The sequence below is a fragment of the Schistocerca gregaria genome, chromosome 8, assembly GCF_023897955.1.
Source record: "Schistocerca gregaria isolate iqSchGreg1 chromosome 8, iqSchGreg1.2, whole genome shotgun sequence".
In the NCBI taxonomy this organism is placed as follows: Eukaryota; Metazoa; Arthropoda; class Insecta; order Orthoptera; family Acrididae; genus Schistocerca; species Schistocerca gregaria.
This window is the reverse complement of record NC_064927.1, coordinates 214,882,293-214,909,749: the sequence shown is the minus strand read 5'-3', so window position 1 is coordinate 214,909,749 and position 27,457 is coordinate 214,882,293. Positions and strand designations below refer to the sequence as shown.

The 27,457-nt window shown below is 43.6% G+C and overlaps 1 protein-coding gene across 1 annotated transcript; it reads right to left on the bottom strand.

Annotated features, from left to right (window-relative positions):
• Nucleotides 1-286: 286 nt before the first annotated feature.
• LOC126284302 (neurogenin-2) lies at nucleotides 287-19,140 on the bottom strand. The gene is made up of 3 exons (XM_049983133.1): nucleotides 18,889-19,140; nucleotides 8,361-8,686; nucleotides 287-4,105 (listed from the first exon to the last, which is right to left on the bottom strand). Exons 2-3 carry the CDS (start codon nucleotides 8,676-8,678, stop codon nucleotides 3,503-3,505), a joined length of 921 nt encoding a protein of 306 aa, XP_049839090.1. The 5' UTR covers nucleotides 8,679-8,686; nucleotides 18,889-19,140; the 3' UTR covers nucleotides 287-3,502.
• Nucleotides 19,141-27,457: the final 8,317 nt, after the last annotated feature.

Sequence of the window (27,457 nt, the reverse complement as noted above, 5' to 3'; positions counted from 1 at the left end):
ATTCAGCACATTCACTCCGAGTGCCAATGCGAAGATAAAAATCGACACTTGGAACCTCAGCCTTTCTCTCTTTTTCCCTCATGCAAACATACACGCACGCACACACAAACACACACACACACACACACACACACACACAGAGAGAGAGAGAGAGAGAGAGAGAGAGAGAGAGAGAGAGAGAGAGAGAGAGAGAGAGAGAGGAGAAGAGGGGGGGATGGGAGGGGAGGGGGAGAGAGAGAGAGGGATGCTGTGGTACACGCAGAGAATGAAAGAAAGACAAACCATATATTTGACAGAACTGTTTATTCACGTTTACTCATTCCTTGACAATACAAAAATACAAATTCTGATAGCTAAAATATTCTTTATTTTAGAAATTAATTTCGTTCTTCAGTTAACATACAAAAATACTCGAATAGTATCGTATACATACTTCTGAAGGGCAGCACGATTTATTTCATCTCGAGGAGAAATTGGCTTCGACAAATATGAAAATATGTATATTGCCACTTTTCTCATTTCTCTAAAAATTTGGAATACTTTCTTTCCCTGGACGCTATGGACGGCATATTTACACTATGTACAAGAGACGCAAAAAATTAATAAATACAATAAATAAGAAAGTGCATAAATAAAATCTTTAAAATCTCGCAAAAATTATCATAATTCTACACGTTGTATATCTACAACAAATAAATCGTTGGGTGAAACAATCACAGACTAGCGTATTTATGGCAAAAAATATTAAACTTAAAAAGGAACTTAATATATTGTTACACCGTAACACAAAGTGGGAGATGCGATATTTTCATTTCCATATAATCTGATAATACTCTTTATAAGTAAGTTGACAATATGAAGAGCGCTTGAATGGCAGTGATATATTCAGCGTGTACATGTGTAAGTATGATTTGTTAGGCTGCTATTTTAAACAGTTAATTCATTATTCAGCAGTGGCACTTGCAATTTGTCAGAACTGACCAGCCACGCAACAAAAACTGAAGGTCAATGCAATTTTTTGTGCAAATTCTCAAATGAAAGTAACGGTTAATTATGGAAACTAAAGTCTTTGTGCTTTCTTTGACTTATACTTAACAATTTACCAGAGCATTTAGTTCAGTAAGGGCAGATCATAGCAGTCATTATTGTTCTTCATGATCCTACACATATGAAAGTGTGACCTAGCTTAAGCAGTCAAGACGTGGCTGTGACATCACCGAGGAAGAACAGCAGGCCATTACTCGAAAATGATTCGGAATGACTGTTGTAGCCAATCACGACTTTGTGGACTCGGACGCCAACCGCGTCATTGTAAATGAATAATCTTTTTCCTGGTAACTGTTCATACTAAGATAGTACAGAGTGATTATGTGACCATAGCCTAAAAATGGAAAAGTTTCAGTTGCGTGGTATGAGTCTAACATCTGAGAAAGTAGAGATACTCTTAGTTTGGTCATTAGAAGAAAGGGAGGTCGATCGTCAGTTTTGTTTTGGCCCTCATTCGGCAAAACCAACCGTTCAAAAAACAACGTTTTATATTCCAGACGAAAGCCTCATGCAAACTGTAAGCATGTAGTTGATGTCACCACACGCTTCATAGTTCTGATTATTTGAGTACCGTGATCGCCTTGAAGGTAATCATTTAAAGGCCGACGTCACACGTCCACTTTCTCAATCTGCACCACTGAGCGTATCGTGCCGCTAAATATTGACTTGCTTGGTGTATTTTGCACCTTTGTGTTTCATTAACACTCAGACTATAATTAGGTAACTGACATTTGAACATATGTTGCCTTCAGCTGCGGTATTATCTATAAGTAACCTGCTAAAAAGGTATACTTTCAAACATGTGAGAAGATAGTTTGCATCCGTTAACAACAGCCACATTAAATAATGTTTGTAAAAGTAAATCCACGAAGTTCTCAAATCATTCTAACATTCATAAGACACTAGTGTAAGGTATCTTTTTGCTATTTCTCGAAAAAGTTTACTCTTCCTTTTGTACAAAAATAATCTTTATTTCGTTCATCGTAAGGGATTTTTTTTACAAAACCTGCAGCTGTGCCATTCATGATTTAAATAATAAAACACTGCACCAGTTACAGTTTCTTCAAGCATAGTAAAACCGTTTCGATAACTTAATCTCATCATCAAGTGGGAATATACAATAGCATTTTATGTAATTTTTTAAAATTTTAAGTGATGTGCGGATTTCTGCACAATGAAGGAGGCACGGTACATGTACCTAGACAGACACTCATATATTATTTTCTAACATTAGCTCTTAGAAAAAAACCACAAGGCATATGTTGCTGGATAGATTGTAGAACCACAAAAACATGTCTGCGGGGCAAGCGAAGCAGAACACACTCACACATAAAATAGTAACGCAAATATTTGCACTTTGTAATGAGAATAAAATCCTAGAACGTGACGTGATATGCATGAAAAAAATTGTACCTGGTGCAGTGTTTTATTATTATACCGCAAAAATAATCAGAACATAGTGTGCACAGCAGCGGGTAAGGCATGAAGACAGCATAACTGATGTAATACTAGGTGTTCAGGAATTGTGCCGTTAGAAACTTCTAGGACTTGTAATGGGGAGTGAGTTCATAATATTTTGAGTACGAGCCCATGTTCGGTAATGTATCGTTTCTGTTCTACGTCGATTTCAATTTAGACGTTTAACTCATCCACTTCTGCTTGAGAAATTGAACTGGCAGTTACGCAATACAGTTATTAAGTAACAGTTCGAATAGAAACGTAACGAAACATCCGTTTATCAATTAAGTACATTAGTCTGTATTAACACCTGAACATTATGTGCTTACATTATTCCAGAACAAAAGAAAATCCAGCATAGTGTAGGTACAGAACAAAACAAAAGCGGCTCGATATGGCGACCGCCAACGTTGTTACAGACATTGAACCTGCGAAGCATGTTCTGGTACACACCCTCCATCCCAAGTGGTCTCTCTTCAATTTCTAGTTCTACGGTCAGACTGCATGGTAGCAGATCTTCCTCGGTCTCTACAGGAGACAGTTAATTACATAGTATACGTCATCCTGTGTACACTATTGCACACCAGGACATGCATCTCTGAGATTTTTCTCTTTTCCTCAGGAGATGTGGACGCGTTTACATCTGAATTGAAATCGTTGTAGGATGGAAAGGAGATGTTTCCAGACATGGGTTCCTGTTCACAATATTATGTTGCTACTTCCCTCTAAAAATCCTAGAAGTTGTAAAGGGATTTTCCGCCCTGTATGTCAGCTGTCTTAGATATCATAACTGTTTCTTTGGCTAAGCAATAATAAGTAAATCTAGGAAGAACCAATGAGGTAAATCAACCGCATACGTGTATTGCTGGTAAGCTGTGATGTCTGCGGCAGCTCCAGCGGGATGTAAAGTTAGTGTGCGTAGCACGCAGTTGTATGGTGTAGTAATGTGGCTACAGAACGAGTAACGCAGGGCACTTTGCCGACAGCCGTCCTGGGCTCACAGGCACTGGTACATTGAGTGGTGCGGGTGGTAGGAGGGCGGACTGCCGTAGCAGTCGGAGAGGTCGCTGTAGCTGGAGCAGGTGTCCTCGTGCAGGCTGGCGCAGGCTGGAGCGCTGGATGCGGCGAACAGCTGCTGGCCCTGGAGCCTGCGCTGCTGCGCGACGGCGCAGCTGCCGCTGCTCGAGGTGATGAGGTTGCCGCGCTCGCCGCCGATGCTCACGGTCACGCTGCCCACGCTCAGCGTCACGGGCGGTGGCGCCGACTGCGCATGCGCCTGCGCCTGCGCCTGCGCCTGGGCCTGCGCCCGCGCATGCGCACCGGCCGCCTGCAGCAGGTCGGCCGCCGGCTCGAGCGCGACCGCGGACGCGGGGTCGTCCGGCTGCTGCTGCTGCTGGCTGTGGATCATGCGCACCGTCTGGCTCAGCGCCCAGATGTAGTTGTGCGCGAAGCGCAGCGTCTCGATCTTGGTGAGCTTCGTGTCCTCGGGGAAGGTGGGCAGCACGCAGCGCAGCCGGTCCAGCGCCTCGTTCAGCAGGTGCATGCGGTGGCGCTCGCGGTCGTTCGCCTTCATGCGCCGGTGCCGCTTCAGCCGCAGCAGCTGCACGCACACAACACCGGTCTCCACTGTACTAGCCGTCGCAACAACTTAGCCAATAGCTGAAACTATATCACTCTTGAAACAAAACAAAAATTTATATTAAAATACCAGTGGACCAAACATAAAATGTGACGAAAAATTTCTATAAGGGCGAACAAAAAATTTCTATTTGAGGGCGTTGGTGTAGCGTATATTCAATGTGGCGCGACTCCGATTCGGTTATACAGCCGCCAAAGGGCAGGCAAGGCATCAGTATAACATTCACGTCTTTCCGATGTGAGTGCAGTAAATGCGGAAAGGTAAAGTGCGGCGACGTTATTACCAGTTTCTTCCAAACAGCATCAAGGTTCTATAATTCTTTTTTCAGCTGCTGTACATTGAACAATGAAGAACATGTATGAGTAGCATGTCAGTGGGACTATGCCCGACAAGGGGTGCTGCTGCTTCATGATAACACACGGGCCCATATCGCTAATATCATAACGCGTAAGTTACACCATATGAAGTGGTAGACACTTCAACATCAGCCCTATAGTACTGATATCTCCCTATACGATTATCACGCCTTCATTCCCTTTGAAAAATCCTTGAAGTGTCCATGATTTCTATCACAAGACAAAGTGCAGCATGGACTACGAACTTCTTCACGCAGCATGACACGATTTTTACCAAATAAATGGGTATCTTCAACGTGGAGATGACTGCCTTATGCTCAAGGAGATTTTGCCTTGTTGTGTTACCGATTCTGCGGCCTTCGAACGGAAATTTTTAGATCACCACTTCTATAGTTACTCCTAGAGTACTGGAGCAATGTAAGACATTATGGTACAGTTCTCAGACGAGAAATATTATGCGATTTGGAGACTGACTGTGATAGACGTGGACTAGTCGATATATTAGTCAAACAAGAATGCAGGATATAAAGGATTATTTTAGACAATAATGAATTAATGTGCACATATGTTTTTGAGATCAAATGAAGAACCATATGACTACAGAAAGCTAGAATCATATATTGTAGTTTTAAAAAAAAGTTTGTTGCTCTATGAGCACATCTTAAGAATGTCCGATAATCCCCTGACAAAGACATCCCGAATTTCTCAAGGCCAAAGAGACGAAAACATTGAGATAGTTGCAAGAATGCGATAAAGATCTTAGAAATCGGTGACCCACAGGACAAAATGATGGATAGACATCAATTTACATAAATGGTGAAAAACTAAGGGGGTTTTAAGCTGGAAGAAGAACTTCAAAGACAAAGAGGACCTCTGTCAGAAGCCAGGAGGAAACCATCGAGTGATGGCCTCAAGAGATATTGCCAGGATGTCAAAACTGATAGACGAATAAGAGCTAGAATTCGAAAACGATATTGATTTCTAATTCGAACTCCATACTGGCTGAAGGCTAACGTAAAAAAATTATAATAAGTTTAACGGTAACAGGGATAAAATACAGGAAGCGAAAATTTAACTACAAATTGTTCAGATACCAGACTGCTGTTAGTAGAGTTAGAAGACATGGAGGTGCACCTGTAGTTGAGACAGAAGTGAGGAAGGGTTGTAGCCCATCACCAATGTATTCAATCTGTACATTTTGCAAGCAGTAAAGGAAGCAACGAACAAATCTGGGAAGGGAATACAAGTTCAAGGAGAAAATATAAAAACTTTGAGGCTTGCCAATGAAACTGTAATTCTGCGAGAGATGTCAAGGGACATGAAAGAACAGTTGAACGGAATTGATAGTCTCTTCAAAAGGAGTTATAAGTTGATGAGCAATAAAAGTAAAATAAGAGTAAAAAATTAAATCAGGCTATGCTGAAGTAACTAAATTAGGAAATGGAACAGTTTGAATTGAGCTATGTTGTTTGGGGAAGAAATGGCCGAAATAGGGAGGATATTGAATGAGGACTACCAATACCAAGGAAAGCGTTTCTCAAACAGAAATTTTGTCAACATCTGACATAAATGCAAGCGCTAGGAAATTTTTCTGAAAGTATTTGTCTGAAGTGTAACATTACATGGAAGGGAAACGTGGATGAAAAACACTTGAGACAAGTAGAGAGTTGAAACTTTTCGAATGTGGTGCTAGAGAAGAATGCCGAAGATTGGATAACTAGCGAAGAGGCACTGAACCTAAAAGGGGAGAAAACAAAAAGCGCTGCACAAAATGTCCACAACCAGCTCTCACCAATTTGTGTTGACGAGCGTACGGAGCAGTGTTTTAGCTCTTTGAACCCTCGTGGTTTCTGCCTGAAAGCATCATTTTATTAATTTTGTTTTGAAATACCAGTGCCTTTTGCATGAAATCACGTATCCCGTTGCAAGAGGCAGACACCTAGTAGTACACGGAGGTATTTCTACGAATGTAGTGCATTGTAGGAGGATTTACAGAGTTCTCAGCACCAATTGGCGTGAAGATAGTGCTACATGGCTATAGGAGATTGTAATATGTTGTTTCTTTTGTAATCTCCATATTGACGAGCTCAGTAACAGTGAAAGTAACTGTTTCAAGAATTATTGCAACGTAAGTTTGAGTTTATACCACTGATTTTATGAGTGGTCTCGAAATGAAAGCACTGGGTTAATACGTACTTTTGATACAAATTTTTTTCATTTTATTCCCATACGTGCTTATTATTTAGGACTATAAGGAACAATGCTGCGAGCGATATACCGTATTTAAAGTTTTCATGCTTACGTAAGGCAGTAATGTTACTTTTAAAGAGTTGACTATATGGAACTTTCTCCTTGCTTGTATTTAGTAGAACAGTCTTGTATTAAAATGACAGGTCCTGTAAATAAATGATGATGGTGTAAAGAAACGAGTATAGGAGAATGCACTTAAAAATGGTATACAGACAAAATCAGCTGATCGTGATATGACAGTGATTGTATAACAACTGTGGTGGGAAATGCAGAGCAGGACAAATATGATAAGAAAGTTTCATGATAGTAGCTTGATGTTTCCGAGGTGGTAACTGAAACTCTACGACTATCTGTAGTACGACACCTGACGTTCAGATAAGCGATATTAGACCGAATCAGCACAGTGAATTATGGCCTAGCATAAGCATGGGCATCCTTTGGTGACCTGCGGCCTCATCCACGTACTTGAGCTCACGTGGCGCTTCATCATGTGATGCGACAACAGCCCTCTGAATGTATAATGCGCCCATATGAATGGCACCCCTTTCACAAGATGTTATGCCAACAAATTATCCTTCTAAACACTCTTCAAAACACTAGTTTCTGGGAGTATATTAATTTTATTTTTAGTCTGTTTTCATATGCCTACATTTATTTGCGCATTGTAAGCATTGTTTCCTTACTTACGATGTCTTTCAATAGCTCCCTCAAATACTTTGTTCTAGACGTCTGCAACACCATTAAAAAAGGAACTGTTCCTTTTAATGCCTGTAATGCTTATGCTTTCTCCACAGCTACACCAACAAACAAACATTACTAACTGAAGTCTGTCTGAGAAATCAGTTCTCTCGTCAAAAACGGACACGAATGTTTCGAATGTGGCAGCAAAATCACACAAACTGTTTTTAATGTCATGAGTCATCATACCAATTCGGCAAATAACTGTTCACCTCGAAAAACTTATTTATTCGAACTTGTTTCTTATCAGGGCATTGTATGGCTGCAATGTCCAAGAGGCATGCCTCTAGGGTTCATCTTCAGCAAAAGGCTGTAACTATGTGTCAATTTTTCTACACGCTATAAAACTAGCTTTTACCAAATTGTCGCACTGTGGTCTCGGTGTGGCAAATATAAAAGAAATATTTTAATTTTGTCTTTCTGGAATTGCCCTGTGAGCTGTTGTTGAGGAACGTGTTTCACAGAAATGTGCTTTTTCATATTACATTACTTCACAACAGGTAGTGGTTCCCTACACAAGAAGCCAGAATCTCGTCGGAAACCTTTTCATATGAATCACCTGAGTACAAATAACATCATTGTCCTTCTATACTACATGTATGCGATATTATCGCCATGTATATATGTCCGTATCGCTGTCTCTTGATTTTTTTTTTTTTTTTTTTTTTTTTTTACATCTAGTGTATAGCGCCGGCACTTAGAGGCTGAAGCGGGAAAATTCCACGACATCGCACAATAAATTCCGCACTTTTTCAACCGAAATTGGCCGAGGAAAAATGTGTTGCATTATTTATAAAATGTCCCTCGTAAATTAGGTTTTCGTCTTCTGAAAGTAGTGAGCGAGAGCGTCGTGGTGTGCGCTGCATGCCTACCTGTGTGGGGCTGCGCGCGCGGCCGGCCCTGGGTTTGCTGGAGCCGCCCCTGCGTCCCCTGGGCCTGGACACCTGCTGCTGCTGCTGCGTCTGCTGCAGCAGCTGCTGCTGCTGTGACTTCTGCTGCTGGTGGTGACGCGGCCGGCTGCCTTCGCTGTCGCCGTCGCACTCGTCTTCCTCGTCCTCTTCATCTTCCAGGCTGGCCAGCTCCAGTTCCAGATCCAGGTCGTCGCCGTCTCCATAGGGAGGGTAGCCGCGAGACGTCTCCGGCCGCGCCTCCGACACACCACAGCCGCCCGACAGCTGCTCGGCGGTCATCTCCAGGCCTGCAGCACACGGCACGTGGCGACATGTAGTGCTTATGTAAAGCTGTTTTCAAACCCGTGCTCCTTTTGCCTAATCGCCTACAGGCGTGCCACATGCAAGTAGAGGCACGCGTATAGGTTGCATGCCACTTCCTCGACATGTACGTGCAACTCATCCCATTCACACCTGCATTCGCACTGGGCGCCTCTACTTGCTTGTGGTGCACGCTACAGCTGCACAGCGATTAGCCACAAGGCGCACCGAAATCAGTGCAGCTAAATATTGACAGTGGCACAACATTTTTACCATGCTGAACACTACGTTGCAGTAGTTTGAGGGTAGCACAGCGAAATATTGTTACAGTTTAAAAAGTGGCAGTAAAGTTGCGCTACCTAAGCTATGGTTCCATAGTTTCAATTCACTACGTAATGACTTAGTGAATGGTAGGCTTACCAGCAGTATTCGTAACATGCATAACTGGTATGTGAGAGAGGAACTAGGAGCCACGAATTCTCTTTGTTTTTATGTCTGTTTTGAAGATAATGAGACCCACACATCGTTTAGTGTTAGTCCATTGCGTATTTTATATTCCTATAAAATATAAATTGCACTTTTTAAGCAATTAAAAATTATCTGCTCGCTTAAATTCTACACTTTTATGTAACCAAAGGATTTACTTTTAAATGCAAGTACAGTTTTCATGGAGAAACATAAAAACTTCTGTACAATTACAGATATTTTGCAATCTTACGTGAAAGGCAAGCGTTACTTATTTTATTGATAAGCGTGAAAGTTATTTATGAATAACAGGTGCATGTTTCATATAAGCTCACCCACGTATTGATGCAATGTTCGATATGTTTCTATTTTGCGTTTTTTTACGTGTGCTTTTTTTGAGGAAATTTCGTTTTCTAGAGCTTTGCGATAAATCTTTCTCTTTCTTATATTCTTCCTGCAACTTCTTGTTCAGATGTGTGTGAATTCCTAAGGGACCAAACTCCTCAGGTCATTAGTCCCTAGACTTACACACTACTTAAAATAAATTAACTTATGCTAGGAACAACACACACACACATGCCCGAGGGAGGACTCGAACCTCCGGCTGGAGTGGCCGCGCAATCCGTGACATGGCGCCTCAAACCACACGGCCACTCCACGCGGCTTACTCTGGAACCTCCCCATCAAGGTGGGAGTCAACTACACATTTTGGTATTCGAAGGAGAAAATTGGCGATTGTAATTTCGTCAAAAGATCTTTCCCCAACAAGAAACGCTATTGTTTCATTGCTAGCGTTATTCGCTTATCATGACCGTGACCCAGTTTCTCATAGTTCTCGATAATACAAAACAAGCTGCCCTTCTTTCAACTTGTTCGATCTCCTCTATCAGTAGTATATGTTGGTTGGTTGGTTGCTTGCGGAAGGACACCAGACAGCGTGGTCATCGGTCTCATCGGATTAGGGAAGGATGGGGAAGGAAGTCGGCCGTGCCCTTTCAGAGGAACCATCCCGGCATTTGCCTGGAGTGATTTAGGGAAATCACGGAAAACCTACATCAGGATGGCCGGACGTGGGATTGAACCGTCGTCCTCCCGAATGCGAGTCCAGTGTCTAACCACTGCGCCACCTCGCTCGGTGTAGTATATGTCGAGGAGCCTATATTGCGCAGCAGAACTTCCGAAGAGATGGACAGGCGTATGCAGGCAGTCTCTGTAAAAGATTTGATGCACGTGGCAAGTATTCTGCGTATAAAGCGTTGAACTTTCCGCGACATGTTCTTTGTGAAGCTGCCAGTTTAAGTTACTTGTAATTGTGATCACTAGTGTCATCGGCAGCCTTCAAATTTGTTCGATTTATGGTGTAACCGAAATTTTGTGGTAGTTTTCTTACGACTTGTTGAAAACCTCAGTTTCTTTTTTCAGACACATTTACCACTTTTCCACTATGCAGAGATCTTGTCTAAATCATTTTGTAATTCATTTTAATCTTGTGATGACTTTTCAAGACGGTAAAGGACGACGTCATCATCGGCAAACAGTCTGAGGGGGGCTGCTCAGATTATCTCTTAAATCGTTTACATAGATTAAGAACAGCTTCGTTGAGGAACCTCAGATATAGCTTTGGTATCGCTGTATGCCTTCCAGTAAATTACTATGAACTGTGGCCTTTCTGGCAACCACCATGAATTCGATCTCACAGCCAAGACGACAATACTTCGTAGATACGCAAATTGATTAGAGGCTGCTTCTGAGGAGCTGTGGGAAAAAGCGCTATGGAAATCCGGAAATACGGAATAAATTTGAGATTCTCTGTCTGCAGCACTCATCTCCGTGTGAATAAAGATGTGTTTCACAAGGGCGATAATTTTGAAACCATGCTGGTCATCTATCAATAATTCTATCGAGGACAGATGTCACTACAGCACTGTGGGGAAAATCCAAGTCAACAAGAGCATGCTACTCATGGTAGGGCCTAGCTGTGGACAAAAAACTGACTCGGTGCTCTGTCACGTAGTAGCAAACTGAACGCGACTTGGAGTGCCTTTAAGAAGGAAAACAAACAGTATACCAGTATTACTTGAACCAGATTTTCTCCTTGTCTTTGAAAGAAAAAAAGGACAGAATGTCTGCTGTTTGAACTATGCTTGCATCAGTCTTTTGAGTACACAAGCGTCGTTTGAGCTATAGAATGCCACTGAGTAAGGTAGGGAAATCACTGAAATGGTTAACATGAGGTTTGCCACAGGACATTCTTTTATGAAATACGGAAGATATGCGAGTAGTGCAAGTAATAATTCAAATAAGTAACTGTAAATACAGCTTTCGTTCAAATTTTTTCAGGCTGTAAAGGACCTTTTAGTATAAAACAAAATTAAGGCTTGCAGTCTTTTTTGTGAGTTGTGTTTCTAGAAATTAGATCTTCCGTTACTGTATGAGTTAGAAAGAGTAGGTAATGAAACTTACAGCAATAAGAGTCATCGTGTTCCTAAAGTTACGCTATTGTGAAAGTAACTGCAATACCCACAAAAAATTAAATGGCAACACGATAAAAAGTACAGCCCGCCTCTGAATTGCCTCTATGTCCTCCCTCAATCCGACCTGATAGGGATCCCAAACACTCGAGCAGTACTCAAGAATAGGTCGTATTAGTGCATACATTATATGGCTGTTCAGAATGAAATACTTTGACTGCCGTTTAATTAATGAATTATTATGTGTCAAGGAAGCCAGTACTGAAGTACTTAAGTAGCATTTTGCATATTGTAATTTTGTAGTCGGCTGTTCTTTGCCCAACAAAAAGAAATTTAAAGGAATCTGTAGATGCAATAAAGCGTTTAAATCGCCTAGATATTCAGTACTATAGGTGTAATGGTCTGAAAGTGGTATTTTTCAACAAGTTTCTAGAGTAATTATTACAAAAAAGACATCAGGGTTGCTGACCCGAATAAGAATTGGGCCGGCCGCTGTGGCCGATCGGTTCTAGGCCCTTCACCCATGAACCTCGCTGCTGCTACGGTCGCACGTTCGAATCCTACCTCAGGCACGAATGTGTGAGATGTCCTTAGGTTCGTTAGGTTTAAGTAGTTCTAGGTTCTAGCGGACTGATGACCTCAGATATTAAGTCCCATGGAGCTTAGAGCTATTTGAACCATTTTTTGATAAGAATTGGACATAGATATACTGTGGTAAAACGATTGTCTCAATAATAAACACGATGGGTGGCGTCGACAATAAATTTCTTGGATTGAAATGCACTATCACAGCAGCTGGAGCTCAGTAACGCTGTTCAATTCTTGGATAACAGTGAAGAAAATGATCCAATTGGCACTAATTTTAAATAAAAGCATCAGATTGTAAAAAACAAATAATGTAATCAGTCATGTGTAACCGTCTACTCAAGCTTTCCGTTCTCTACGCCAGTGATAACGTGGCGGTGGAAACGCAGGCAGGCTGGCATCAGATCTGAGGCTGCCGTGAGGGGCCTTCCTCCGCTGCGTGACTCTGCGAGTCCCGTATCAGCGTGCCATATGTGCCTCAGTGCGGCACGACGAAGCGCCGAGCGATAAGCGGGACCTGTGTGCTCTGCGCCCAAGCTGCGAGGCGCGCACGCCACCGTGGGAAGCGTGGCGCTGGCCTTTAGAGAGGCTGCGGACGAAACGAGTAACTGCAGTCTCAGTTTATCACGTCGTTAATGGATATCCAGTAACTGAAGCAGTCACTATTTACTTTTGTCAGTCGGCTGACAAAAATTCTCCACATGCACCAAAATGTTTGCTTATTATTAGACTGTACATCTCGGGTCCTCTTAGCGCATCCTCACCCACCTGGAAGTGATTACTGTTTTATTATTAGTCCTTAAATATGGAATCACGGATTCGGACCGGTACATACTTGCCCATCACTCGGAATCACTTTGCAGAACGCAACTTCTGTTTCCTAGTAGTATAATATATCTGTGTCCTCTTTCTTATTCGCTCATTTCTTACGTGGTCAAACCGAGAAGTTCTACAGGCGTATCTCAAGTGGTCCTTGATGGCTGAAGACAGATAGTCCAAGTGAGTACTTTCATGAAAACCTCCTGGAATGAGAAGAAGAGGAAGATCACGAAAAGTGTGACTAGGTGGTATCCAATAAGCGATGGAGAAATGAGGGACAGGAGGTTGAGGAAGAACGGCGATATGCAGGCATTTGGCGATAGAGACCTGGGATTCGGGGGCAGCTGTAAGTCGCGCGGTTCCGGACTGAGCGCCTAGAACCACAGACAACCGCGGCCAGGTGACCTTCCGTCAATATCCTTCCGGATTCATGTTTCGTTGCAAATAATCAACAGAAATCATTTACATACGCTTTAAAAAAATGTTACAAATGGTTCAAATGGCTCTGAGTACTATGGGACTTAACATCTGAGGTCATCAGTCCCCTAGAACTTAAAACTACTTAAACGCAATTAAGCTATGGACATCACACACATCCATCCCCGAGGCAGGATTCGAACTTGCGACCGTAGCAGTCGCGCGGTTCCGGACTGAAGCGCCTAGAGCCGCTCGGCCACCGCGGCCGGCATATAAAGTTACAAGCAGAACTTTTTCTCATACAATTTTTAATGATTCGCTACATATCAAATTTTGTGGTCTAGTGGTAAAGCGCGTGACTGGAAATCGAAAGATGGCAGGATCGAATTCCAGTCGGATCGCGGAATATTTCAGTTGTTGTTAACCTAGCCTTAGCCGCCCGCTGTGGACGAGCCGTTCTAGGCGCTTCAGTCCGAAACCCCGCTGCTGTTACGGTCGCAGGTTCGAATCCTGCCGCATGCATGGATCTGTGTGATGTCCTTAGGTTAGGTTTAAGTAGTCCAGTCTAGGGGACTGATGACCTCAGATGTTACGTCCCATAGTGTTCAGAGCCATTCGAACCTTTTTTAACCTAGCCTTACACCACTCAGTGATATGAAGATTGGCCAGAAACGGTAAGTGTTACAGATTCCACGTTAAAGTCACTTTTGCTGTCGCAGGTGGCGCTCTGTATGTATTACATTTCGACCATCCTGTACGCCCACACCGCCTCATATTTGATTTGTATCCACCCTACCGCACTATGTATGCAAGATAAGTAAAATTTAATTATATTTTAACTTTTCTGGAACTACAATTTCTATAACCAGTAACGTATATAATTATGAACAAACTACGTCAGCAGCGAAGTGTATGTAACAATCTAGAATACCATCAATCTGTATCTTTACCAGGTGGGGCTGATAAAAGAGATAGAGAAGACGCAAGCGAAAACGGCGCCTTTCATCACGGGATCGTTTACTCGGCGTGAGAGCGTTGCAGAGATGCTCAACAAATCCAGCGGCAGACGCTACAAGAGAGGTGTTGTGCGTCACTGAGAGGTTTGCTACTGAAGTTTAAAGAGAGTACTTACCGGGAAGAACCAGACAATATATCACTTCCTCCCACATATGTCTCGAGAAAAGACCACAATGAAAAAAAATTGAGAAGTTGGAGCTAATAGCGTGCTTACCGACAATTACTTTCCCGCACCCCGTTCGAGAATTGAACAGGGAAAGAGGACTCAGTTATAAGTACCAGAAGCACATACTATCAGGTGGCTTGCGGGGAAGATATAGAAGTTCAGCTGAACTATACTTTCTGTACCGTTTGTGCTAAAGAGGTGGGTTCCTGTTTCCCATTATACGCGATACAGGTGAAGTCTCTACATCGTTCGTCTTCCCAACCTATAAAAAATATACTGTTGAAGCTGACCGTTCCTCAATACACACTACACCCATGAGATCTTCCGTTACTTTGTTAAAACTCTTCTTAGGAAAGACACGTGACTTTCCTTGAGTAGGACCACTGTACAGGCCGTTGTGGCCGAGCGGTTCTAGGCGCTTCAGTCCAGAACTGCGCTGCTGCTACGGTCGCAAGTTCGAATCCTGCCTCGGCCATGGATGTGTGTGATGTCCTTAGGTTAGTTAGGTTTAAGTAGTTCTAAGTCTAGGGGACTGACGACCTCAGAAGTTAAGTTCCATAGTGCTCAGAGCCATTTGAACCACTGCACATTGGATTTCCTCATCACCCTATCAGATCTAGCCACGACAATCTCACTTATCGCTCTGTAGCGTGCTGTGTTTGATGTAACTTGAACAGTCTTTGAGCGAAAATTCACATATCATTAACGGCTATAAATATTTCAAATTCATTAGGAGACGGTACACTGCTAGAACAAAACCATCTTATCGCTATGAAGGTAGCAAAGTGAGTTACGACTGTACGATATTTTTACAATTTCAATCTTAATAGAAAGCATGACATGTACGTACATAATTACAATTTAAGTTTAATGACAAACGTATACGAATGTATTAATATGTCAGTGATGTGGATAAAAACAACTTTTCTGTTACCGATCCTTATTATTGTGGATCAATCGTAGTGGATTGTTTGCTGTTTCAGTTCAGTGGAACTTGGTGTGAATATTTGAGTACCAGCGCAGATACCAGATAGGCCTGCTGCAATAATAGCAGAAAGTGTCCAAGAAGAAATCAGCAACTTCTAAACCCCAAGAGAGGCACCGCGCGTTAGAGATAATCTCTCGATCACAAACACAATTATGAATGTATGCAATAACGATTTCTGTGGCCCAGATGTGAAGTGTGTTATGCGCACCTATAAATATGTCCTGCAGTAGCAATGTCCATCAAAGGTTGCCTCTGTTAGGTCTAAGTTATTTATTAACATCTCGACTCTAATTTAAACCATAGTTCCCAAATTTCAAGTCACCGTTATTACAGGCAATGACGTAAGACTGCACTTTTACCAAGTAATATTTTGAGTGTGCTGACATACAAACAGAGAGAGAAGTAAACATTAATAGAGCAAGCATGGCGGATGATTTATATTTATACTCTCACATTCAACACCATTAAAATATGGTTAAACACACAATGAAGACGATATAACAGAAAGTGAAGGTCATGTTGGAAACCGTTCCTGAAGCAATACAATTAAGAAAGAACAAAAATTGAAGTAGATAAGCGTATCAATGTCACTCGAATTAGCTGCACTGCCATATTCTATGTGGTAAGTTTATAATTTTCTTAGTTTTGGCAAACATTTTATCGAGCTAGTAGTGGGCCAAGGAGATGTTTCTATGTGGTTTCCAAAAATTTTGTTTACAACGTAGACTGCGAGCCGAATCACAGGAAACACGGAAATGGTGGCACTCCATTCCGCTCAAGTTGTCCACGCACGCAGTGCTAAGGCTTTGACCAATAGCGAGTTTGCTACATCTCTCAGAAACTGTTCCTTGGGTTTAGGATTCCAAGATCAACGTGTCTCATAAAAATCCTTCGATGTGCGCTATTTAGCCATCAGTTTTCCAGAGCCATGCGACAAAATAAAAAAGGTCGTTTCAGAAGCTAATTCTTCGCTAACATTGCGACAAACGTCTTTTCTAACTGTTTGGAAGGCATTATAGAAAAGGTGGAGAGGCAGCAGGAAAATGGTCCGTTTCTAAGCACACGTTAAGTATAATGAAAACTAGCAACAGATAGGCTTTGCATCACACGTTGGAACAGGCCACACAGCAGTACGGCAGTAACACCTTCAACACTGGACGACAGCTCTAAAATTGGTCAAAGCTGTAACAGTGATACGGGTCAGGTGATTTCAACCTTTCTCTTTGCAATAATTATCAAATGCAACGCTGGGTCTTACAATTCTTTGAATGTTGTTGGATACAAGTGTACAAGGTATACGTGTCATTATCGCAAAAAGGCCTTCGCGCGAGTGATCTTCAGTATCTGATAACGTCCAGCGTTAATGAAATATCTACATACATTGCAAAACCCGTCCTTCAGATAACGAGTGATCAAGTTTGTTATAATTCGACGCGAATGTTGACAATAAACGTGCTCCATTAGCTTATCTGCTTTCGCAAGTAGTATTTCGTCATCATTATGTACATTTTCGGCTTACACATTTTTGCCTGTCACGAAACCAATATAAAAAAAGCATAAAGAATTTAATCTCCAAATGTATATAAGTTCCGTGGTTTATGAAGAGGCCTTCGACTTCTTGGTGAGATCGAAGCCATGAGAAACTTAAGGAGAGTATGGCATTCCTCGGCATTTCATAAGTTCAGTTCAGAGTTTGTAAGCTGATAACATCAAGACACGTGTCGACTCAACTATTAGTATTAGAATGAGAAGAATCACAAAATGTGTAAGACAAGAGTGTGTTGTATCGTCCACGCTATTTAACATACACTGTATATAAGTGACATGCTCAATGAATAGCAAAAGAAAATGGAAGATTCCACCAAGACGTACAGTGTTTCACTCATTACTTTTTGCAGATGACCAGGTTATATTCGTGGAGCCGGCTGAAGTGGCCGTGCGGTTCTAGGCGCTGCAGTCTGGAACCGCGAGACCGCTACGGTCGCAGGTTCGAATCCTGCCTCAGGCATGGATGTGTGTGATGTCCTTGGGTTAGTTAAGTTTAAGTAGTTCTAAGTTCTATGGGACTAATGACCTCCGAAGTTGAGTCCCATAGTGCTCAGAGCCATTTGAACCAAGCCATATATTCGTGGATACGGAAAACTATGGACAATGCGCTGTATTTCCATATATCAGCAAAGCAATATAATTTAACCGTATCCTCAGCGGATGCTACAATTACGGACCAGTGCTGAGAAAAACGTCTTAGAACTATAATCGAGATCAATTTATTGGAACAAGTCCATATATTCAAGAATCTGGGCTGTGATATGCTAATGGTAGTTATCCTGAAAATAACCTACAAAGGCACAAACATGTTAAGCCCGATTGAAAGGACTCTCCTGAACAGAAACAGGATGAAGATATGAAACTTCCTGGCAGATTAAAACTGTGTGCCGGAGTGAGACTCGAACTCGGGATCTTTGCCTTTCGCGGACAAGTGCTCTACCAGGAGAACTTCTGTAAAGTTTGGAAGGTAGGAGACGAGGTACTGGAAGAAGTAAAGCTGTAAGGGCGGGGCGTGAGTCGTGCTTGGGTAGCTCAGCTCCCACGAAAGGCAAAGGTCCCGAGTTCGAGTCTCGGTCCGGTACACAGTTTTAATTGCCAGGAAGTTTCATATCAGCGCACACTCCGCTGCAGAGTGAATTTTCTCATCCAGGATGAAAATAGTACTCAAATTTAATGATGCTATTGCTCTAACATACTGCTCTATGGATCCGAAATATAGTCAAGCAATTAAAAAGAACTGAAGAGACAGAGGCCTCTAAGACCTTTGGCTGGATATAAATTAGGAGGTTATAAAAGGGAGAATGAAAACAGAGAGGAGTTCCTTGTTATAGAAAAAGAAAAAAATCCAATAGTCTAGGCATGAAAGCTGCTACGTTTGGATCAAAGGCAGATACTGAGGAAAACCTGTAACTACTAGACCAAGGGTAGAAGAAGGACAGGACGACTACGAAGAAGATTGTGCGATCAGCTTTAAACTGCTTGGTTTTGGAACAGATGAAGATCACTAATGCGAAAATGTACACGATCATGCAAGTAGGAATTGGCGTGCAATGTTTATAATTACTAATAATTGTGTTAACGTATAGCGCTCTTATTCATACATCCGTCTACTGGACAGCCCCCACCACAGACAATACAAAACAATAAGGGCAACGAAAGACACAGTCGGCACTAAAATAAAGTGCCAAAAATCGGTATTCCGTTAGTACCCACCTGAATGAGCGAGATGAATGGTGCTGAAGGGATGTGACTATAGAAGCTGACCAGCGGCCGCAGTTCTGGCTGGACTGCCCGACGCGCCGTCAGCCCACTGACCCGCCCTGTCACAGAACACGCACTCACGCAGCCCGCGCCACGACGCACACGCAACGACGCCCTGCCTTCCCCGAGCGTCAGGACGCTGTGCCCACAAGCGACCCGCCACCGTCGTGTATATAGGTGCGTCGGCCTCCCCTCCACAGCGGCCGCCGTTACCATGGCTACGCAACAGAGGCTCCGCCCACACCGAAGATACTGCGCCAGTGCGGAGCGCTAGTCGGGTGCGCATGCGCTGTGGCGCCGCACTCCCCCGATCGCGCTGCCGGCGTTTGCCGAATGAAACTTTCAAGAGGCAGTCCTGCACTTGACGGCCGCGAGCGGCGTGTAACACGTCATGTCCCCCCCGGCCCCGCTGATCGACCTATTGGCTGCGTTGCCTGTCTGGCGAGGGAGGAACCTAAGAGGATTAAAGCCCGCTCTTTTGTAGGCCGCAGGCGACTGATTACTCTGCTCGGCACTGCCTTTTATTCACGGGGAACCTCTTAGTGCTTGTTATTCAGCTATCATGTTTCAAACGGAATACCGTGTCGTGAAATCAACGGCAGAGACGTGCGGCTAGAGTCAAAGCACAGTGCAGCCAATGTCAATAACCGTACCAGAAGGACATTCTTCACGAAAGGAACATTCGCTCTTCGTGGTCGTCAAATACAACACATAACTGAAAGCAATCTAAGAATAATATTTGCGTTTGAAAATGTACTCAAGCATACCGACGTTCGACTGTAATGCTCGTACCCAATGAAAAACAAGATGAGCTGAAATTAGCACTCTCGATATCAAAACACAGTTACAGCCACTTAACAAAAACAAGACCATACATCCTGGTGGAATATCTTTTGGATTTTACATAGCATGGGCGGCTAAATAGATAAGATTTATGCAGAATCTCTCGCTCAGCCAACAGACTCCTGGAAGGGAGCGTAGATTAAACCTGTTTACAAACATTCTATCAGAAGGTTCAAAATGGTTCAAATGGCCCTGAGCACTATGGGACTTAACATCTGAGGTCATCAGTCCCCTAGAGCTTAGAACTACTTAAACCTAACTAACCTAAAGACATCACACACATCCATGCCCAAGGCAGGATTCGAATCTGCAACAGTAGTGGTCGCGCGGTTCCAATCTGTAGCGCCAAGAACTGCTCCTCCACTGCGGCCGGCTTCTATCAGAAGGGATAGCCAGAATTATAGACCTGGATTTCAGTTACTTATGGCGTATTATAAATTTGTACATTATGATATTTCTTAAATAATGTAATCTTATCTAAAACAATGAGCACGGATCCAGGAAAATATACGTTTAATAAGCAGCACGCGTTTTTAATGAAAGTTATTTTCGTACTGTAGATGGCACATTTCGCCTTCACAGATTTCCGAAGGGCGTTCGACACTGTACCACACTGTCGATTAATATGGTGCAACTTAGCGAGTATCTGCAGAAGTGTGCGATTGGCTTCAAGACTTTTTGGCTAATAGAATAAACTAAGTTATACAGGATGGTGAACGTTCTACGGAACAAATGAAACATAGGGTGACTCAGTTGCCCCTACCTAAGGGTATTATGCAACCCACAATGCCTTCAAAAACTACATGCGAGATTTCCATATTCTCTCGCTTGCTATTAGTCCTATGCAAATAATGAACAGGATCTTTTTGTAGAAAATTTAATATTGTTTAATTTTGTACTGGGCTATGTTTTCGCTGGAGGCCAAGGTTTTTAAGTTATTTCAGATAAACACTTTTAAGGTGGGTAGGATGTGAAACGGGCCGACTTGGAGAAGGAGAGGCATCACAGAACATTTTGATTTCCAGTGTCTCTACTTTTACAAATAAATTCATGAATCTTTATCAGCATCGCCAGGAAGGATTCTGGATTCACACTCATTGCAGTGGAAGTTCGAAAACATAAAAAAAATAATTTTTATGTTACATGTGAAATTTCATCATTTTTTTAGCTTACTAATGGTTGCATTTGTTGCCATAGGTACACTTTTCTTCATAAGTTAGAGAGATTCTTCGACGAATTTTTGCACATCATACATACCATACTCACAGGTGTATGAAACTCTAGAATTTATTTAATTTATGAAAAAACGAATGAACTGTTATACTTTAAACTTCATGTTTAGGAAAAACACAAATTATATATATAGTTACCTCAATTGTTACCACAGTATTTAACAGATTTCGAAAATTCTATAGTTTCGTACACCTTTAAGTATGGTTTGTATGCTGTGCACGATTCATCAAAGAATCTCTCTTACTTATGAAGAAAAGTGTACCTACAGCAACAAATACTGCTATTACTAAGTGAAAAAAATGGTGAAATTTCACATGTAAATAAAATTATTTTGTTATGTTTTCGAACTTCCACTAGTGTGAGTGTAAATTCTGAATCCTTCCTGGGCATGCTGACAAAGTTTTATGAATTTTTTTGTAAAAATATAGACAATGGAAAATTAAAATGTCCTGTGGTGCATCTCCTGCTCCAAGTTGGTGCGTTTGACGTCCTACCTCCCTTAAAGGTAACTTTTGCTCGTTTTCCTTGAATAGTTTCACTGGAGACGGTATCTGTGACTCCATGTTCGACAAGGATGATGAACTGCATGGTTGGACACGTAACTTTCACCTGTGAAGCACATACCGTTGTCATGGTACCCCTCATGTACATTGTCCGCACAGCTGAGCTTATACAGTACGATACCACACATTCCACTGACTCGTCTTGCAGAAACGATAATATTTCATCTGCCACTTGTTTCTCACTCAGCGAAATTCTTCGGGTTCCTTGCTAATAGATGTCAACTTCGGCAAATGTTTTTGTAAATCGGTCGCGAAATGGAAACCACTGGGAAAATCCGGTCAAGCTTTGCACAGATGTGTTGGGCAGTGTTTCTATGATGCCCGTCGATCGTGTCGCGTCGCTCCTTTCAGTTTTGAGTGAACAGTGAGCACGTGAAGATGCGTAGGGAATAACGTCTAAGCCAAATATGAGGGCCTGGTTAGAGATTTATCCTGTGTCATGCATCCCACAAAACACAACTGTCGAGCAGTTCCTTCTTCATGCCAATTCTCGGCGGCCGCATACTGGAAGGGCATTGAAGAGGTTCCGGTGAGAAGTGTTTGATCAGCTACAATACAGATCGTAATTGGCTCCCCTTGAGTCTCATGTCTGTTCAAGAACCTCCGGCAATGAAGACAAAAATTTTCCACAGACAGTGAGCTGCAGACCATTGCAGAAAACTGGCCGAAAGCACAGGTTGGTGCTTTCTATGACGAGGATATTGGAACGTTGATACAACACTAAGACAACACTCGAAGTTGGAGAGGCGGCTATGTAGAGAAGTAGGTGGAAGGTGTACCTAACTATTGCAAATAAAACGTTTCTGGCTTTCACTGTGGTTTTGCATTTCGCGACTGATCGGAACTTACAGCCCTCGTATTATGCAATGTCTGCGTTATTTATCATTGGCACTACTCTGCTTTGTGTCAACACCACTAGCACTGTAGCGCGGTTGTGAGTTACTCGTCGACTAAGCAGTTCAGCTGCGCTCCATAGCCTCAGGCTGTGCTCACCTCTGGACACCTCAAGCGCCGCCCCCAGTTGCTATTAGCAACCAAGGAGATCAAATACATGACGATGTGGCGATCGGATCTAGAGCACAGTTCCACTGTTATCAGGTCAACATGACACCAGAGCTAGAACAAACAGACAGGCTAGTACGAGAGACGTGGAGTCGATTTTATAGTGCTACAGAGATGCTCAGAGAACTTAAGCTGGCATTTTTCGATGAACGGTGAAATAGGTCACGTGAAACCATGCTGATTAAATTCGGAGACTCAATATTCAAGAGAGACTGTTTAACATTTCTGCTTGATCCACCGTATGTCTCAAGTGGATATTTCAAGAATAAGATAATGGACTTAAACGATGTTCTGAAACCCGGTGGCGAATAGAAAGTCAGTAATGTTTGTACGAAGAACGCTTCACCACTTCAACTTGACTTCCAGTGGATATACACTCCTGGAAATTGAAATAAGAACACCGTGAATTCACTGTCCCAGGAAGGGGAAACTTTATTGACACATTCCTGGGGTCAGATACATCACATGATCACACTGACAGAACCACAGGCACATAGACACATGCAACAGAGCATGCACAATGTCGGCACTAGTACAGTGTATATCCACCTTTCGCAGCAATGCAGGCTGCTATTCTCCCATGGAGACGATCGTAGAGATGCTGGATGTAGTCCTGTGGAACGGCTTGCCATACCATTTCCACCTGGCGCCTCAGTTGGACCAGCGTTCGTGCTGGACGTGCAGACCGCGTGAGACGACGCTTCATCCAGTCCCAAACATGCTCAATGGGGGACAGATCCGGAGATCTTGCTGGCCAGGGTAGTTGACTTACACCTTCTAGAGCACGTTGGGTGGCACGCGATACATGCGGACGTGCATTGTCCTGTTGGAACAGCAAGTTACCTTGCCGGTCTAGGAATGGTAGAACGATGGGTTAGATGACGGTTTGGATGTACCGTGCACTATTCAGTGTCCCCTCGACGATCACCAGAGGCGGACGGCCAGTGTAGGAGATCTCCCCACACACCATGATGCCGGGTGTTGGCCCTGTGTGCCTCGCTCGTATGCAGTCCTGATTGTGGCGCTCACCTGCACGGCGCCAAACACGCATACGACCATCATTGGCACCAAGGCAGAAGCGACTCTCATCGCTGAAGACGACACGTCTCCATTCATCCCTCCATTCACGCCTGTCGCGACACCACTGGAGGCGGGTTGCACGATGTTGGGGCGTGAGCGGAAGACGGCCTAACGGTGTGCGGGACCGTAGCCCAGCTGCATGGAGACGGTTGCGAATGGTCCTCGCCGATACCCCAGGAGCAACAGTGTCCCTAAATTGCTGGGAAGTGGCGGTGCGGGCCCCTACGGCACTGCGTAGGATCCTACGGTCTTGGCGTGCATCCGTGCGTCGCTGCGGTCCGATCCCAGGTCGACGGGCACGTGCACCTTCCGCCGACCACTGGCGACAACACCGATGTACTGTGGAGACCTCACGCCCCACGTGTTGAGCAATTCGGCGATACGTCCACCCGGCCTCCCGCATGCCTACTATACGCCCTCGCTCAAAGTCCGTCAACTGCACATACGGTTCACGTCGACGCTGTCGCGGCATGCTACCAGTGTTAAACACTGCGATGGAGCTCCGTATGCCACGGCAAACTGGCTGACACTGACGGCGGCGGTGCACAAATGCTGCGCAGCTAGCGCCATTCGACGGCCAACACCGCGGTTCCTGGTGTGTCCGCTGTGCCGTGCGTGTGATCATTGCTTGTACAGCCCTTTCGCAGTGTCCGGAGCAAGTATGGTGGGTCTGACACACCGGTGTCAGTGTGTTCTTTTTTCCATTTCCAGGAGTGTATATATGGATGATGCGTGGGTAAGTAGACGAAGAGATAAGGTATTGTTTCACAACACCATCATCAAGCTACTGCGGCAGTAAATCGTGGAAGTCCGAAAGTCAAATACATGGGAATATCCATACTGACTCATACATCCGGAAGAGTAACATTAATCTACCTGCAGAAGAGGCTGATGTCACACTAAGATATATCGGAAAGAATCCTGACCAAGAAAATTTCATCCACGAAGGAGATTTTGTCTGTTTGATTCTTGATTATTGTTCGTAAGTGTGGGTCCCTTACCTTGGCGGAATAACGGAAGTGCTGCTGTACATAGTGAGAAGAACTCTTATCATTTGTCAGTGACTTGTATCTTCATCAATGCCTACACACATACTCTGTAAACCAATCTGAAGTGCATGCCAGAGGATAACTTTCACCCACGGGTCGAATAAACCTGTGACCACTCGTGCTGCCCTTCTTCGGATACGTTTAGTCAGCACGAATTCACAGATATGTAAAGAAGCTTCATTTGGCGTCTTTGAGTGGCTTACTTGTAAATGTTCGAAACTCATGTAGTCAGCACGACAGGAAAACTAGAGACATTCGTAATCCTACAGAGGCATATCAACAGTCGCTCTCCATAGTGAATGTACCACGAGTGGAAGAAAGAGACATGGTAACCAATGTACCATTGACCGCACACTCTGTCATGGCTCGAGAACTACGCATGACGTGAAGTCATGCAAAAACTGGCAGTTGTTAATTGTGTGTCATAAATGGATATGTAAACAGCAACTGCTACCATAGAGAGCTGATGTTCAAAGCGCAAATAAGCCCGCCGGGCAAAACACGATGGCTATTCAGAAAGTAGGGAACTTTTCCGTCTGACGCCGCTAGGGGCGCGCCGATCGCGTATATTTCGGTACGTGCGAGCTCGGCAGCTCAGTCGGCATCCATCCGTGACAGCGGGAACGTCTCTGCGCGTCTTGTTTCCTCGATATTCGAATTTGAAAATCCCGGCATTTGTGAGGTGCTGTCTATGATACGGTTATTCTTGGCAAATAACCTAAAACCTATAGAAATTTATCGTGAATTGTGCGAAGTGCACGGAAACAACGTAATGAGTGAATGTTCCATTCGGAAACGGTGCATTCGGTTTAAAAATGGCCGAACCAACGTTCACGATGAAGAGAAGAGTGGACGCCCGAGCATTGTGGCTGACGATCTTGTTGCTTAAGTTGATGAAACGATTCTTGAAAATCGACACTTTTCAATAACAGAGCTTTCGCTTTCTTTTCCACACGTTTCACGGACTTTGTTGTTTGAAATTGTCACTCAAAAGTTAGGCTACCACAAATTATTTGCACGATGGCCGCCCAAAATGCTTATAGAGCACCATAAAGAACAGCGAATGGGGACAATGTTGACATTTCTGGAGGCCTACCACAAACATGGTGATTCATTATTACTGGATCGAATCGTAACAGGTGACGAGACTTGGGCGAAACACGTCAATTGCGAGACAAAATTACAATCCATGGAGTGGGGGCACACAAGGTCTCCCCCAAAATCGAAGAAATTGTTTGAAAACCTTGTCAGCAAGGAAGTTGGTGCCGACAGTGTTTTGGGATAGGCAAGGTCTGCTTCTTATTGATGTTCTCGAACGTGGAGCAACCATAAATTCTGCACGGTACTATCAAACATCGCACAGCCTTAGAAGAGCAGTTCAAAACAAACGCCGAGCAAAGGTGACGTCCAGAATTTTGTTTTTGCACAACAATGTCCGACCTCACACGGCAAACCGCACTAAAGAACTCCTTAATTATTCAAATGGGAAGTTTTCCCTCTTCGCCCTGCAGTCCCGATATTGTACCAAGCGAATTACAGTAATGTGAAGACTTCTCGAGTTCGAGTCTCGGTCCGGCACACAGTTTTAATCTGCCAGGAAGTTTCACTGTGGAAATAATTTGCGAATAGCGTGCGGTACCTCGGTGTGCATTAGAGGACGTTGTGAGCGTTTGCAGGTACCACCAGTAATCGCCCTCCACTTGCTCCCCTTCACCCCTTGTCAGTTGTCATTCTCTTGAACTACTTTGGCGCATATTTTTCGATTGGGAAAATAATAGCAATCCGGACAGAGGAGGATCCGAAGTTCACTCACGTCAGGTGTGACGCCGAGGCAGCAAGCTAAGATCTTCTGTGTCAGCCGCCAAACACCGGACTACGACACTCACCTGAAGCGATCGGTTACCAGAGGGAACAGTCAGAGCAAAGGGGTGAGTCTGTTAATCGGATAGCGTGGAGCCGGTGTCTCGTCGCATATTTTCTGTTGGTGTCCTGACACACTTGACACCCCGTCGCGCCCGCGGTGGGGGACAGAATGTGGCGTTACCGCCAGACCACCAGACCCGACACGTCCGCGCCTAACGTCATTCACTTTCCAAGGAACGCAGTGCGTCGAAAAGCTTGGCACTCTACTCATTGGGCGGAAGAACGCAGAAACTAGCTCGTAACTGACTGGAGGCGTGCACTGGGTCCCGATTATTCGCAGTTTTGTCTCTTTTTCAAGTCCGTGCAAGGCGTCCAAAGCGCTGACAGTCCAAAGATGCTTATAACTCGCAGTGTGCGGAGGCTGTAGTTTAAGCTTGAGATGGTTCCGTAATGCTTTGTGAATATCGTGGCACAACACGGGCCTTCTCAATCAGGTTGCTGCCCACATGAACCAGGATGTTTATTTCGTTAACCAAGTGTGTCCCTCTCTCGACAAATCTGTGTCAAAGATTTCTCTAATAAATCCAGAACTAACAGAATTCCACCCCGCCACCGAAGATATAATCTTATTACTCAGCAATATTTTACAAAAACATTCGTTCTTTCACGAGGCGGTGGTGAAAAGTAATGCCTCCTAATGTTTTATCTGAAACCTCTTCTTGGTTTTTGGAACAATCGTTGAAACCTTTCCATCGAATAAATAAAAGAAATAATGATTGAACTTAATGCGTTTAGACGATAACCTTCTCGTCTAGAATAAAATAATTT

What these genes read in the sequence shown, in the direction of transcription:
- LOC126284302 (XM_049983133.1), bottom strand. Translation starts at nt 8,678, where the DNA reads ATGACCGCCGAGCAGCTGTCGGGCGGCTGTGGTGTGTCGGAGGCGCGG. An exon ending in GCGCGCGCAGCCCCACACAG is followed by an intron (nt 4,106 to 8,360) that starts GTAGGCATGCAG and finishes GTGTGCGTGCAG; the next exon opens with CTGCTGCGGCTGAAGCGGCA.